We start from the raw sequence: 16987 nt of genomic DNA, 5'->3' as shown, positions 1-16987 counted from the left end.
ATTCCAAGGAGTGGGATTGCTGGATCGTTTGGTAGTTCTGTTTCTAGCTTCTTAAGGAAGCACCAAATCGATTCCCAAAGTGGTTGTACCATTTGACATTCCCATCAGCAGTGTAGAAGTGTTCCAGTCTCTCCACAGCCTCTCCAACACTTATTATTTTGTGTTTTTTGGATTAATGCCAGCATTGTTGGAGTAAGATGAAATCTCATTGTAGTTTTGATCTGCATTTCTCTAATGGCAAATGATCGTGAACATTTACTCATATATCTGTTAGCTACCTGAATGTCTTCTTTAGTGAAGTGTCTATTCATATCTTTTGCCCATTTTTTAATTGGGTTATTTGTCTTTTTGCAGTTGAGTTTTTGCAGTGTGATGTAGATTTTAGAGATCAGACGCTGATCAGAAATGTCATAGCTAAAAACTTTTTCCCAGTCTGTAGGTAGTCTTTTTAAGCTTTTTTAAGTCTTTGGGTGAGCATAGGTATTTGATTTTTAGGAGCTCCCAGTTTTCTAGTTTCTCTTCTGCATTCTTAATAATGTTTTGTATAGTGTTTATGCCATGTATTAGGGCTCCTAACGTTGTCCCTATTTTTTCTTCCATGATCTTTATTGTTTTAGATTTTATATTTAGGTCTTTGATACATTTTGAGCTCGTTTTTGTGCATGGAGTGAGATATGGGTCTTGTTTCATTTTTTTGCAAATGGATATCCAGTTATGCTAGCACCTTTGTTAAAAAGACTGTCTTTTTCCCATTTAACTGTTTTGGGACCTTTGTCAAATATCAACTGCTCATATGTGGATGGATTTATGTCTGGATTCTCAATTCTGTTCCATTGGTCCGTGTATCTGTTGTTTTACCAGTACCAGGCTGTTTTGACTACTGTGGCAGTATAATAGGTTCTAAAATCAGGTAAAGTAAGGCCTCCCACTTTGTTCTTCTTTTTCAGTAATGCCTTATTTATCCAGGGCTTCTTTCCCTTCCATAAGAAGTTGATGACTTGTTTCTCCATCTCATTAAAGAATGTCCTTGGGATTTGGATTAGAATTGCATTAAATGTATAGATCGCTTTTGGTAGAATAGACATTTTTATAATGTTAAGTCTCCCTGTCCATGAGCAAGGTACGTTTTTCCACTTATGTAAGTCTCTTTTGGTTTCTTGCAGAAGTGTACTGTAGTTTTCTTTGTATAAGTCTTTTACATCTCTGGTAAGATTTATTCCTAAGTATTTTATCTTCTTGGGGGCTCCTGTAAATGGCATTGATTTGGTGATGTCCTCTTCGATGTTCTTTTTGTTGGTGTAGAGGAATCCAACTGATTTTTTTATGTTTATCTTGTTTCTGGATACTCTGCTGCACTCTTCTATTAGTTTCAGTAGTTTTCTTGAGGATTCTTTAGGGTTTTCTTTGTGTAAGATCATGTCATCTGCAAATAGAGATACTTTTACTTCTTCCTTCCCAATCTGGATGCTCTTTATTTCTTTGTCTAGCCTAATTGCTCTGGCTAGGACTTCCAGCAGAATGTTGAGTAAGAGTGGTGATAAAGGGCATCCTTGTCTGGTTCGCGATCTCAATGGGAAGGCTTTCAGGCTCTCTCCATTTAGGGTGATGTTGGCTGTTGGCTTTGTATAAATACCCTTTATTATATTGAGGAATTTTCCTTGTATTCCTATTTTGCTGAGAGTTTTTATCATGAATGGGGGTCGAACTTTGTCAAATGCCTTTTCCGCATCAATTGATAAAATCATGTGATTCTTGTCTTTTGTTGTATTTATGTGGTGGATTACATTAATTGTTTTTCTAATGTTGAACCATCCCTGCATACCTGGTATGAATCACAGTTGTTCATGGTGAATTATTTTTTTGTTATGTTGTTGAATTGGCTAGAATTTTGTTGAGGATTTTTCATCTACGTTCATGAGGGATATAGGCCTATGATTTTCTTTTCTTGTGGTGTCTTTACTTGGTTTTTGGTATCAGGGATATGGTGGTTTTGTAGAATGAGTTTGGTAGTATTCCATCCTTTTCTATGCTGTGAAATACCTTTAGTAGTAGTAGTGGTGTTAACTCTTCTCTGAAAGTTTGGTAGAACTCTGCAGTGAAGCAGCCTGGTCCAGGGCTTTTTTTTGTTGGGAGTTTTTTGTTTTTTTTAAAAAATAATTTTTATGCTGCTTTAAGTGAAAGTTTACAAATTAAGTCAGTCTCTCACACAGAAACCCATATACACCTTGCTACACACTCCCAATTACTCTCCCCCTTATGAGACAGCCTACTGTCTCCCTCGACTCTCTCTTTTTGTGTCCTTTTCGCCAGCTTCTAACCCCCTCCATCCTCTCATCTCCACTCCAAGCAGGAGATGCCAACATAGTCTCAAGTGTCCACCTGATCCAAGTAGCTCACTCCTCACCAGCATCCCTCTCCAACCCATTGTCCAGTCCAATCCATGTCTGAAGAGTTAGCTTCGGGAATGGTTCCTGTCCTGGGCCAACAGAACGTCTGGGGGCCATGACCACCAGGGTCCTTCCAGTCTCAGTGAGACCATTAAGTCTTGTCTTATGAGAATTTGCGGTGTGCATCCACTGCTCTCTGCTGTTGGGAGTTTTTTGATTACTTTTTCAATCTCTTCTTTTGTTATGGGTCTATTTAGTTGTTCTGCCTCTTTGTGTTAGTTTAGGTGGGTAGTGTGTTTCTAGGAATTCATCCATTTCTTCTAGGTTTTTAAATTTGTTAGAGTCCAATTTTGCATAGTAACCTGATATGATTCTTTTAATTTTAGTTGAGTCTCTTGTAATATCGCCCATCTCATTTCTTATTTGGGTTATTTGGTTCCTCTCCTGTTTTTCTTTGGTCAGTTTGCCAGTGCTTTATCAATTTTGTTGATTTTTTTTCAAAAAACCAGCTTTTGGTCTTGTTAATTCTTTTAATTGTTTTTCTGTTTTCTATTTCATTTAGTTCAGCTCTAATTTTTATTATTTGTTTCCTTCTGGTGCCTGTGGGTTTCTTTTGTTGCTCCCTTTCTATTTGTTGGGGATAATTCTTTGATTTTGGCCCTTTGTTCTTTTTGGATGTGTATGTTTATTGATATAAATTGGCCTCTGAGGACCGCTTTGCTGTGTCCCAAAGGCTCTGATAGGAAGTGTTTTCATTTTTGGATTCTATGAATTTCCTTATTCCATCCTTAATGTCTTCTATAATCCGTTGCTTCTTGAGCAGGGTATCGTTCAGTTTCCAAGTGTTTGATTTCTTTTCCCTGCTTTTCCTGTTATTGATTTCCACTTTTTATGGCCTTATGGTCAGAGAAGATGCTTTGTAATATTTCTATGTTTTGGATTCTGCTAAGGCTTGCTTTATGACCTAATATGTGATCTATTCTAGAGAATGTTCCATGTGCACTAGAAAAGAAAGTACACTTGTTTGCTGTTGGGTGTAGTGTTCTGTATATGTCTATGAGGTCAAGTTGGTTGATTGTGGTATTTAGATCTTCCGTGTCATTATTGAGCTTCTTTCTGGATGTCCTGTCCTTCACCGAAAGTGGTGTGTTGAAGTCTCCTACTATTATTGTGGAGCTGTCTGTCTCACTTTTCAGTGCTGATAGAGTTTGTTTTATGTATCTTGCAGCCCTCTCATTGGGTGCATAAATATTTAATATGGTTATATCTTCTTGGTGTATTGTCCCTTTCTAATGGATTTAACTTTAAAGTCTATTTTGTCAGAAATTAATATCGCCCCTCCTGCTCTTTTTTGATTGTTGTTTGCTTGATATATTTTTTTCCATCCTTTAAGGTTAGTTTGTTTGTGTCTCTAAGTCTAAGGTTGTCTCTTGTAGGCAGCATATAGACGGATCTTGTTTTTTAATCCATTCTGCCACTCTCTGTCTCTTTATTGGTGCATTTAGTCCATTTACATTCAGGGTAATTATGGATAGTTATGAGTTTTTTTATGAGTTTAGTGCTAACATTTTGATGTCTTTTTTTGTGTGCTATTGGCAGTTTCTTTTTCCCACTTAATTTTATCTGCTGAGTAGATTATCTTTACATATTGCCCTTTCCTCATATTTGTTTTTGTTGATTTTGTTTCTGCTGAGTCTCTATTTTTTTCTTTTATTTTATTTTGATGAGTAGGATAATTTCTCTCCTTTGTGGTTACTTTATTATTTACCCCTATTTTTCTAAATTTAAACCTAACTTTTATTTCTTTGTATTGCTGTACCTTCCACTCCATATGGAAGGTGTATGATTACATTTCTTAGTCCCTCTTTATTATTCTAATGTTGTCTTCTTTTATATAACATTGCTGTTACCCTGTTTTGAGTTTTTTTTTTTTTTTTTTAATAATCTTGCTTTGTTTTTTTTGGATTTCCCTATCTGGGTTGACTTCTGGTTGCTCTGCCCAGTGTTCTAGTCTTGGGTTGATACCTGATATTATTGATAGTCTAACCAAAGAACTCCCTTTAGTATTTCTTGTAGTTTTGGTTTGGTTTTTATGAATTCCCTCAACTTGTGTTTATCTGGAAATGCCTTAATTTCACCTTCATATTTAAGAGACAGTTTTGCTGGATATATGATTCTTGGCAGGCAATTTTTTTCCTTCGATTTTTTAAATATGTCATCCCATTGCCTTCTTGCCTGCATGGTTTCTGCTTAGTAGTCTGAGCTTATTCTTACTGGCTCTCCTTCATCGGTGACTTTTCGTTTATCCCTCGCAGCTCTTATAATTCTCTCTTTATCTTTGGTTTTGACGAGTTTGATTATAATATGTCTTGGTGACTTCCTTTTAACATCTACATTATGTGGAGTTCGATGGGCATGTTGAATAGATATCTTCTCATCTCTCATGATATCAGGGAAGTTTTCTGCCAACAAATCTTCAGCTATTCTCTCTATGTTTTCTGTTATCCCTCCCTGTTCTGGCACTCCAATCACTCATAGGTTATTTCTCTTGATAGAGTCCCACATAATTGTTAAGGTTTCTTCATTTTTTTAAATTCTTTTATCTGATTTTTCTTCAAATATATTAGTGCCAAGTGATTTATCTCCGAGTTCAGAAATTCTAGCTTCTACTTGCTCAGTTCTGCTCCTCTGACTTTCTATTGAGTTGTCTACTTCTGTAATTTTGTGAATCTTCTGAATTTCTGATTGCTGCCTGTCTAATGGATTTTTCCAGCCTATTAAACTTTTCATTATGTTTCTGAATAATCTTTCTAATTTCTTCAGTTCCTTTAACTGTGTGTTCCCTGGCTTGTTCTGTGTATTGCCTCATTTCCTTCCTGATGTCTTGAAGGGTTCTGTGTATTAAACTTTTGTATTCTGCATCTGGTAATTCCAGGAATGCACTTTCTTCTAGAAGATCCCTGGATTCTTTATTTTGAGAGCCTGTTGAGGTGATCATGGTCTGTTTCTTTAAAAAAAAAAAAAAAATTTTTTTTTTTAGTTTCTTTGTGTGACTAAATATTGACTGTTGTCTCGGAGCCATCAGTAAGTTATTGTATTAGTTTATACTTGCTTACTGTGTCGTAGTTTCTTGCTTTGTTTTGTTTTGGTATACCCCTATGGGTTGCTTGAGTGAGCTAGCTTGATTATTTTCACCTTTGGAGGTCCGTTGTCCTGTTCCCAGCTGGCTAGAGCTGTTATCAGGTATATCAGTCTAGGAGTCCATTCAGTTTTCTTGTATGAATTCAGCTCAGGTTTCCAGGTAGCTGATATCAAGTGTGTGGTACAGGCTCCGTCCTACAGTCTTAGAGGGGCAGGGGTGATTGGCGTATATACCGGTGTCTGATTTCAGCAGGGTGTCACGCTCTGAACAAGGCAGGGGGCTGAGAATCGACCCCCAAGTGTTTCTGAGGAAAGCGTGGCCCTGTTTCCTAGAGCGTGCTGGTAGGTGGGTTCTGCAGATGGACCATGGACTGGGAGGTACCAGTTATCTTTGGACCCCTGTCGCGGTGGCTGGGTGACCTGAGTGGAGCTACCAGTCCTTAGGTCCCTGATGTGGGTAGGTGAGGACCTTGTTTAGTAGGCAAAGCGATATCAAACATCAAACACCCATGTTTCCACCACACAGCTAAAGTGGTTGGAATCTGCCAAGGAGGGCCTATTCTCCTGAAATAGCCCACACAGGTCCATGTAGAAGGAAAAGGTGCTCAAAGTCCACAGACAGTTTATGCCTGGAGAGGAGCTGCTTCTGTCCTGAGCTCCCCCAGTTAGTGGAGCTAGCAAATTATCTTTTCCCCCAAACGCAAATTCTTCCTTCCTCAGGGCCGGGAGGATGGCTCTAGGTGCTCATCAGTACCTATCTCAGGCCCAGAGAATTCAGCCACTGAATCCGGTTTCCGGGTGGGGGAGGCACGTTAAAATACACGCAAGTACTTAGCTTTTGCTGAGAGCACCGTTCTCCTCTGGTTCCGGAGGTGTGAGTAGGCTGTGTGGCTGGCTGCTTCTCCCTGAGGAAACTGCGGCCCAACACTAGCACCAGCCTGCCGCCGCTGCCACTCCAGGAATGGTGCCTGAGGGCTCCTCGCGGTTCAAGTCTGGTAACTCCTTTCTGCTTCTGAAGGGTCTCTTCCTTCCCCTCCCCCTCAGTTCATTGTCTAAGCTTGCCTTTGAACCTCAGGGCTCCCAGCTTGTCACAAATATACTCATTTCACTTGTTTTTTCAGGTCTGTGTTGTAAAGAGGTGTCCACAGAAGCGGCTGTCTTTTCCGCCATCTTGGCTCCGCTTCTCCCCCGTGCCCATTTTTTAATTGGGTTGTTTGTCTTTTTGTAGTTGAAGTTTTGCAGTATCTTGTAGATTTTAGAGGTCAGCCGTTGATCAGAAATGTCATAGCTAAAAACTTTTTCCCAGTCTGTAGGTAATGTTTTGACTCTTTTGGTGAACTCTTTGGATGCGCATAGGTGTTTGATTTTTAGGAGCTCCCAGTTATCTGGTTTCTCTTCTGCATTTTTAGTAATGTATTGTGTACTGTTTATGCCATGTATTAGATCTCCTAGCATTGTCCCTATTTTTTCTTCCATGATCTTTATCTTTTTAGATTTTATATTTAGGTCTTTAATCCTTTTCGAGTTAGTTTTTGTGCGTGGTGTGAGGTATGAGTCTTGTTTCATTTTTTTACAGATGAATATCCCGTTATGCCAGCACCATTTGTTAAACAGACTGTCTTTTCCCCATTTAACTGTTTTGGGCCTTTGTCAAGTATCAACTGCTCATATGTGGGTGGATTTATGTCTGGATTCTCAATTTTGTTCCATTGGTCTATGTATCTGTTGTTGTACCAGTACCAGGCTGTTTTGACTATTGTGGCAATATAATAGGTTCTAAAATCAGGTAGAGTGAGGCTTCCCACTTTGTTCTTCTTTTTCACTAATGCTTTACTTATTCGGATCTTCCTTCCCTTACTTCCATATGAAGTTGGTGATTTGTTTCTCCATCACGTTAAAAAATGTCGTTGGGATTTGGATCGGAATTGTATTATATCTGTAGATGGTTTTTGGTAGAACAGACGTTTTTACAATGTTAAGTCTTCCTATCCATGAGCAGGGTGTGTTTTTCCACTTATGCAGGTCTCTTTTGGCTTCTTGCAGTAGTGTCTTGTAGTTTTCTATGTATAGGTCTTTTACATCTCTGGTAAGATTTATTCCTAAGTATTTTATTTTCTTGGGGGTTATTGTAAATCATATTGATGTGGTGATTTCCTCATTAATATTCTTTTTGTTGGTGTAGAGGAATCCAACTGATTTTTTTATGTTTATCTTGTTTCTGGATACTCCGCTGAACTCTTGAATTAGTTTCCGTAGTTTTCTTGAGGATTCTTTAGGGTTTTCTGTGTGTAAGATCATGTCATCTGCAAATAGAGATACGTTTACTTCTTTCTTGCCAATGATTTCGTATTTTCTTAGTCTTATTTTTTTTGTCTACCACTTGATGAGTGGTTGGTTTTTTAATTTTTTTGTTAATGTACTTTAGATGAAGGTTTACAGAATAAACTAGCTTCTCATTATACAACTAGTACACGTATTGTTTTGCGTCATTGGTTACCGACTCAATGACATGTCAGCACTCTCCCTTCTCTACCTTGGGTTCCCAATCATCAGCTTTCCTGTCTCCTCCTGCCTTCTCTTCCTTGCCCCTGGGTTGGTGTGCCCCTTTAGTCCTATTTTGTTTTATGAGTCTCTTTAATCTTTAGCTGAAGAGTGATCTTCAGGAGTGACTTCATTACTGAGCTAAAAGGGCATCCAGAGGCCATATTCTTGGGGTTTTATCCAGTCTCTGTCAGGCCAGTAAGTCTGGTCTTTTTTTGAGTTAGATTTTTGTTCTACATTCTTTTCCAGCTTTGTCCGAACCCTCTATTGTGATCCCTGTCAGAGCAGTCTGTGGTGGTAGCCAGGCACCACCCAGTTGTGTTGGACTCAGTCTGGTGGAGGCTGTGGTAGTTGTGGTCCGTTAGTCCTTTGGACTAATCTTTCCCTTGTTTCTTTGTTTTTTTTTTTTTTTTTTCATTCTCCCTTGCTTTTAAGACTCCAGATGCTGCTCACCAAAGTAGAATGTAGAACATTCTCTTTATAAATTATGTTATGCCATTTGATCCTGATTTCCCCAAGACCTTTGTCCCCACAGTCCTCAGCCCAGTAATTCAGTCCCTCAGGGAGTTTGTATGTGTCTGTGGAGCTTCCATGACCTTGCGTTGGACAAGTTGTGCTGGCTTCCCCAGTTTTGTGTACTGTCTTACCCTTCACCAAAGTTCTTAGCCTTATTTTTTATGCATCTTTTACATTTGTATGTATTACATATTTTTCCCTTTCAAAAGTTTTACTTTTAATTATAGAAGTAATGTATGAATATATTCTTTCTCTGTAATGCTTTAATTTTTAAAAATCACTTCCTCCAAACCCATTTACTGCTTCATATATTTAAAAAGCCCTTTCCTGCGGAGTTGGTTCCAACTCATAGCAACCCTATAGGGTCAGAGTAGAACCTGCTCCATAGAGTTTCCAAGGCTGTAATCTTTAAGGAAACAGACTGCAACATCTTTCCCCCATAGAGTGGTTGGTGGGTTCGAACCACAAACCTTTCAGTTAGCAACTAAGTTTTTTAACCACTGCGCCACCAGGGCTCTACTTCATGTATAACCACTATTATTAATTATATTTATTCCCTTTTAGAATTTTCTAAGTTTTATTCTTCTGTAATATGTAATTGTAGAAATAGATAATTTTACTTTTATATAGTGTCATTTGGTATTGGTCTTCATGCTTTTATTCACCCAACAATATGCTTTAGAAATTTTTTCTTATTAGCATGTATAAACTTGTCTTTTATGTGCATTTTTTATTGCATAGTATTATGTATCATGTATGTATTATAGTTAATATAACTGTTTTCCTAGTGATGGACCTTTACATTGTTTCCACTTTTTGACTATTACAAAGAGCATTGCTGTAAAATTGCCTCTTTTAGCACTTGTGATTCCCTTTAGGGTAGATCTTTAAACATGAAATAATTGGGTCATAGAATGTGTACACTTACATATACATATTTAGAACATTAATAATTACTGTGGCAGAACAAATTTATATCTTATCAGTACCGTATCCAGAGTACCCCTTGGCCATATTATCACTTTTTCAATATTATTAACATTTTTAATTTTTACTAATATGGTGGATAAAATAATGGTCTTGTTGCTTTACTTTTTGTTTCCCTGATTGGTAGTATGGCTAAATATTGTTTTATATTTTCTTAGAATATTTAGGTTTCTTTTCCTTTGAGTTACCTGTTCACATTTTTGTGTATATTTATCTTATTAATATTGATTTGACTGACTTCTTTATGTATTCTGAATATTCACCCTTTGGATACTATATTTGTGACACATTTTTTTTCCAGCCTATAACTTGTTTTTAATTTTGTTCCTTGTGTATTAATGTATAGAAGTTTTAAAATTTTATTTAGTTATGTTTATCAATCATTTTGTTTAATGCATTTGCATTCCTTTACTATCCTAGGTTGTAAACATATTCTTTATTTTCTTTTAATACTTTTATATTTTTTAAAGTGCTGGGTAGCCAGTTGTCCCAACATTTATGGAATAGCTCATCCTCTTCCTACTGTTTTAAAACATCACTACTATTATACCACGTTCCTGTACAGGCCAGGGCCTATTTCTGCATTCAGTTCTGTTCCATTGATCTATTTGTGTTTTCTTGTGTCAGTACCAAAGCTGTTTTAATTAATATACCTCTATATTTTGATAGCTGATTGGGAAGTTACCATTTAGTGTTCTTTTCTGGAAAATCAAGGCAGTCTGTAGAAATTAGAGAAGTCTTTGTGATGAAGGAGTATTTGAGTTGGTTTTTTAAAAACTGACAGGATTTCAGTAAACAGAAATGGAAAGGAAGGCGTAGGTGGGGAATTAGAAGTTACACCCATGTTCTATGAATCACAGATTATTTAAGTCCAAATTGCTCAGAGCCTTCAATGCAGTATAAAGAGTTTAGCCTTCATTTGGCAGGTGGTAACTAGAAATGATGGGATCCACGTGAGCCAGAGGAAGATGAATCTGGTACCAATGTGGATAATTATTCAGATATGAATTAATAGGGGTTTGAACTAGGGTACAGGAAGGAATTGTTCATATAGGAGACTTTTTTGAGGAATAATCCGAGTTGATTGAAAAAGGAAGTTGAGGAAGACAACGTAAGAGTTGAAACTGACTCCTAGGTTTTGAGCCTGGGTGTCTTTAGGAGGATGGCAGGGCTTGAGTTGTGAGAAGGACCTGGTTTGCAGGGATGATGATGAATCGGTTTCAGAAATGTTTAATTTAAAATGCTGGTAAACATGCAATTGGAAATGTCTGGCAGATAAAAATGCAGGACTAAAGCTTAGGAAATTCAAATCTAGGAGTTAGGTAGGTGAAGATGTTAAAGCTGTGGGAGTTGTTAAGATTCTCTTGGAACGTATACTTATATAGAGGTGAAAAAAAGCTAAAGACAGAACTTCTTTTATCATAACTACCATTTGTTAACACCCTTACTAAGTACTGGGAGCCCTGGTGGCACAATGGTTAAGAGCTCGGCTGATAACCAAAAGGTCAGCAGTTCGAATCCAGCAGCTGCTTCTTGGAAACCCTATGGGACAGTTCTGCTCTGTCCTGTAGGGTTGCTGTGAGTTGGAATTGACTAAGGATTGAGCTACTACTGCTTCTTAAATTTTTCTACTGAAATACTTTCAATAGCAGGTTTTTTGTTTTTTTTTTTTTAATAGTGTATAGAGGGCCTGTTGAAAGTTTGAAATTTATTTTGAGGTTCCATATTTATCTTTTTTTTTTAATTTTTTTATTGTGCTTTAGATGAAGATTTACAGAGCAAATTACTTTCTCACTAAACAATTAATGCACATATTGTTTTATGACATTCGTTGCCAACCCCATGACGCATCAGCACTCTCCCCTTTACCCAGCTTTCCTGTCCCCCCCTCTCTTCTCATCCTTGTCCCTGGGTTGGTGTGCCCACTTAGTCTCATTTTGTTTTATGGGCCTCTCTAATCTTTGGGTGAAGGATGAACCTCAGGAGTGACTTCGGTACTGAGTTAAAAGGGTGTCTGGGGCCATACTCTAGGGGTTTCTCTAGTCTCTGTCAGACCAGTAGGTCTGGTCTTTTTTTTTTTTTTTTTCAGTTAGAATTTTGTTCTACGTTTTTCTCCAGCTCTGTCTGGACCCTGTGTTGTGATCACTGTCAGAGCAGTCTGTGGTGGTAGCTAGGCACCATCTAGTTGTGCTGGACTCAGTTTGGTGGAGGCTATGGTAGTTGTCCATTAGTACGCACTCAGCCCTTAGCTGATTCCGACTCATAGCAACCCTGTAGTCTGCCCCATAGGGTTTCCAAGGAGTGGCTGGTAAATTCAAACCGCTGACCTTTGGATTATCAGCTTAGCTCTTAACCATTGCGCTACCAGGGCACCTAGCACTTAGTTAGGGTATAACAAATAGTAGTTATGATAATAAATGTTCTGTCTTTAGCCTTTTTCTTTTCCTGTATGTAAGTATACTTTCCAAGATAATAGTAACAACTCCTACAACTTTAACATTTTCACGTACCTGACACCTAGATCTGAATTTCCTAAGCTCTAGGCTCACATTTCTAGTCCCCCTTTCATGTAATTATTCAAATTGTTGTTCCACTATAAATAGCACTTTGCTTTTATCTTAATTTTTACAAGAATCTCCTGAAGGCAGGTAGTATTAAGATCCAAACTTCATAGATGAGGAAAGTAAAGCTCAATGAGATTAAGTAGTTCAAGGCAACAGTAAGTGACAGAATCAAGATTCAAACCCAAGTTTTTCTGACTGCCATGTCCCTCATCTTAACTACTCCACAGTACTGTATACACAGGAGATTTGGCTGTTGAAAGAAAGATTAACAATGGCATCCAAAGTAAAATCTTGCTTCTTAGGCCAAAATTCACAGGTTCTTCACTGTAGAACTTCAGTGATAGATAATATTTTAGGACTGAGATCCTATTTGCTAATACTTGTATTGCTTGGTTACTTATATCTATAAATAAGGTTACTGAATATTGGTACATTATAGTTTCTTTTTCCCTTTCAGTATTCTTTTCAGTACTGCTTTCATAATAGATTCTGAAATACTGTTTTCTTTACAGAAAAACCATGCCAGGTGGATCATCTGGACCGAATCCTCCTGTCTGGCATCTATAATGTACGCAAGGGAAAGACCCAGCTGCATAAGTGGGCTGAACGCCTAGTTGTCCTCTGTGGCACCTGCCTCATTGTTTCCTCAGTGAAGGACTGTCAAACTGGAAAGATGCACATTTTGCCTCTGGTTGGGGGAAAGGTAAGACTCACAAAGATAATTTATTGTTCGTTTGATTCTCTTAGTTAAGAAAAATCACATGTGCTTTTTTAGCTTTTTTTTTCATCTTTTTTTAAAAAAACCCTGCATGAAATTATTAAAGATTACATTACAAAGTTTGTATTTTAGAATGCTTAGATTTCAATAAACCGACTTAGTCTTAAGCAAAAGAGAGGTTTATTTACCTCCCAAACTCCTGAGAGTGCCAGAGGCTATCCATGCCCAAAATCCTACAGTAGAACCAGCTTGTTGAGGGTACCCCTGCCTGCACTTCTGGGCACTAGATCCTATTGCCTGCAACATCAAGAATAGACAGAGGATGCAACCACTGGAAGCCACCTTTGAAAACTAGAAGAAGCTGCCAGCATCTATCGTCAAAATAGATTCTTCACAGTTTCTCCTTTTTCTCTATTAAATTAAAATTCAGAGTCTAGGGTTGTCACAAGCCCTTATCTAGCAGCCAGGGAGGCATGAAAGCTAGGAGTTGCTACTTTTTTGCATCTCTACAAGAGAATTCATCATAGAAAAGAAGCCCAGTTGCTAGTCAGTTGAACAAAATGACAGATTACCTTAAACATATACATTAATATTTATAAGAGGCTACATAATTTCATTTCTTCTATTTTTATCATTTAGTCTTGAATATCATAAAATAATCTGAATATAAGAGAATTTCCAGATGAAATGACTTTGTAAATTCATGCTTTGAGACATCTGTAGTCTGATCCAAATACACAGCAATGTAGATAAGTTACATGCATAAAAAGATAAATATATAAAAAGACATAGCTGGGCTTAGAAATGTAGAGTGATGAGTAGGTCTGAATCTGTGTACCTGCTGGGTTTTGAGTCTGAAAAGTTGTGGCAGCCTAGGCTTTCAGCTCCTGTACGTATATGGATCTAAAAGTGCTTTGTTTGTGATGGTGGACCTAGTCCAGGATTATTGTTTGATGCCAGTGGTTAGGTGGTACTCTTTGCTCCTGAAAGAAGGCTAAAAAAGAAAAAGGCACTGACTGGAGCCAAGGCTTATTGCTATCTATAGTCCTAGGGAGGTGGGAGTGCCCAGTTACATTGCCTGTGATCAGGAAAGGAACACAGCCCCCACTGACTTAATGGATAAAAAAAAAAAAAAAAAATTTTTTTTTTTTGTGTGTGTGTATAACTCCAGTATCAACCGTGGGGCAGGAACCACCCATGTGAGACCTGGTTCTGGTCTTAGGGGCTGAAGGAGAGGGTAAAAAAGTTAAGTAATATTACTACAAAGGAGGAGGTGAGCAAAGACAAGGGTTGGGATTGGTGGAGAGGAAGTAGAAGGCAAGGCAAGAAAGAGAAAGAGAATGAACTTCCCATCAAACCAAATTAAAAAAAAAAAAATCCCTTGAAGTTTAATGTTAAGAATGACACCCACAAACACAACAGTCAGAAGATGCACTCACTTTAGATTGATAGAAATAAATGAACATAGTGAAAACACTTTAAAATAAATGTGTTTAGAATTCTTCAAGAGAGAATAGAAGGACAAAAAGAGAGAGAGCAGGACAAAAAGAAAAGAAATTGTGAAGAATAAGTGGATACGAAAGAATCTATTTTAACACTTACTGAAATTTTAAACAATAAATGGCATAAACTCCAAATCAGACACAGTCAAAGAGAAAATTGGTGGATAGTAAAGGAAGTCCATTCTCTCTTTCCTTACTAATACAATAGAAGTTTTGGTCAGGGTAGCAATATGTCCAAGATCAAAAACTCTGCCAACCAACATCCCTTGCAGCTAGGGGTTGCTAGTGAGATATAAACAGAAGTTTTATGGTGGTACTTTTAAAATTGAACAGACTTATATGACTTGGCCCTTTATCCTGCTGTTCCTTTATGGGACAGAGACTCTCAGTGTTGGAGGTAGAGCAGTCATACGGTGATTATGAGCTGCTAAGCATATGCTGAGAATGGCTGAGTGAAAAGTAAAAGGAGAAAGTCCCTGATGGTGTTATGGAGCTGCTCTACCAGTCCTGGACTGACTTCTCTATTTCTTTAAGCCACTGTTTTTCAGGTTTCTATTAATAGCTGAATATAATTAACTGATAATATTGAAGAATTTCACAGATTAAAAAATATAAATAAGCCTTTAAGAGGAGAGTCAGCATACATCTAATATAAGTTCTAAAAAGGATTTAGAGGGGAAGAAGGGAGAAGAAATATCTAAAGAAATAATGGTTGAGAATTTTCTAGAAGTGAAGAAAAATATGAGTCTTCAGGTTAAAAGTACACTGGGTATTGTGAGTAAGATAAAAATAAATCTGCATTTAGACACATTGTGGAGCAGCTACAGAACATGAAGGACAAGGAACAAATCACAAAAACTTCCAGAGAGAAAAAGATTACCTACAAAGGAATGACCCACTAACAACTGTGTTATCAGCAACAATAGGTGCTAGAAGATTGTCAGAAGACTATCTGCAAAATTGCTGAAAGAAAAGAAATATCACCCTTAGTTTTGTATCCAGCCAGATTAGTACATACAAAGACTAAAGAGCTGACATAGACTCACTGTAACAATTACTAAAGGATGCACTTCTAAAACAAACAAACAAACAAACAAAAAAGCAAGTAAATTCAAAGGAAGGATGTGAGACATAGGAAACCATGATGAGCTCAGAAATTGATAAAGCATGTTGATAAATTTAATATTGATTGTAAAATTAAAAATTTTTTTTTTGTTGTGTTTTAAAAAAGCTCAAACTACCCTGAACAACAGTGTAAGATACTATGGTGTGTTCCATAAGGAAAGTGTAATGCGGTCTTAGATTTCTTAGATAAGAGGATAAAAACACCAAATAACTTTAAAATTTAGTAGAAAAGGTAATTGCTAACTATGAATTTAAAAATTTTAAGGGTAGACACTAAAAGTAGAGGGGGAAAGAGGAATATAGAAGACTTTAAGAAAAAGAGCAAAATAATTAGCATGGTAAATGATCAGAAATTAATGTGATAGAAATAAATTCAAATCTATAAGTAATTCCAAAAAATGTGATTATCAGATTTTTATTTAAAATTATATTTGCTGATTAAGAGACACACCTAAAACTTAAGAGAGAAGGTTGAAAGTGAAAGGATGGAAAACTAGTCAGATAGCAACCAAAAGATAATTGATGTGGTTATATTAATATCATACAAAACAATATGAACTTCTATCTGCAACAAAGGACTTGCATGCAGTATATACAAAGGTTTCAGTAATAAAAGACACATAACCCAGTAAAAAAACTGGGCAAAAGATTTGGATAGACTTTTTACCAAAGGAGATGTACAGATGGCAAATACATAAAAAGGTTTTCAACACAATTAGGTATTAGGCAACTGCAAGTGAAAATCGCAAGAGATACTACATACCACACTAGAATGGCTAAAATGAAAAAAAGACTGGCAAAGATGTGGAGCAACTGAAATGCTCATACCTTACTGGTGGGAGTGCAGTCATTTTGGAAAACAATTTGTTCCTTTCTATAAAGGAAAAGAAATACATATTTAATATTTTTGAAGTTTTACATATGTAACATTATATTCTCAACGTGTATAATGTAAAAATTAACATTATTACTCAGAATTTGACAGATTAATTGTCATAGTGGAGGAGTTACAAGCCTATCTCAGTATTTGACATTATTTTCCATACTCTTTTGTGTAAAACGTTTCATAATAAAATATTGAAAGGAAAAGATTATTCTAAAACAATAATATCTGTTCATTTCAGTAAAGTTCTTTATTTTGACACATACTCATTCAGTTGCAATAGTTTATTACTACTAAATGTTTATTGCATACTAAAAATGGTCATGTTCTGCGTATCACATCTGGATGCTGTGCAAACTGATTTTAATGGATGTTTTGTTGTGGTAAAATATAAAACTTACCATTTTAGCCATTTGTAAGTGTACGATTCAGTAGCATTAATTCTGTTCACAGTGTTGTGCAACTATCACCACCATATTGTTCCAAAACTTTTCCATCCCGCTAAACAGAAATACTGTACCTATTAAGTGTTAATAAATCTTTTTAATATGATTTTTTTTTTTCCTCAAAGTATTTTGTGTTTCTGCTACTTGGTTCAGTATTTGACACCAGAAACCTAATGA

The 16987-nt window shown here is 36.8% G+C and overlaps 1 protein-coding gene across 1 annotated transcript in view; it reads left to right on the top strand.

Annotated features, from left to right (window-relative positions):
* The window catches only part of PHLPP2 (PH domain and leucine rich repeat protein phosphatase 2), a 97297-nt gene that overhangs the window by 33988 nt on the left and 46322 nt on the right, over positions 1-16987 (top strand). Inside the window, exon 4 of the mRNA XM_064273808.1 lies at positions 12649-12839. Within this exon, the coding sequence (XP_064129878.1) occupies positions 12649-12839 (191 nt within the window). The remainder of the gene's footprint in view (positions 1-12648; positions 12840-16987) is intronic.

Source organism: Loxodonta africana, chromosome 21 (assembly GCF_030014295.1).
Source record: "Loxodonta africana isolate mLoxAfr1 chromosome 21, mLoxAfr1.hap2, whole genome shotgun sequence".
Lineage (NCBI taxonomy): Eukaryota > Metazoa > Chordata > Mammalia > Proboscidea > Elephantidae > Loxodonta > Loxodonta africana.
The sequence above is the reverse complement of the archived record's forward strand: the minus strand, read 5'-3'. Positions and strand labels throughout refer to the sequence as shown.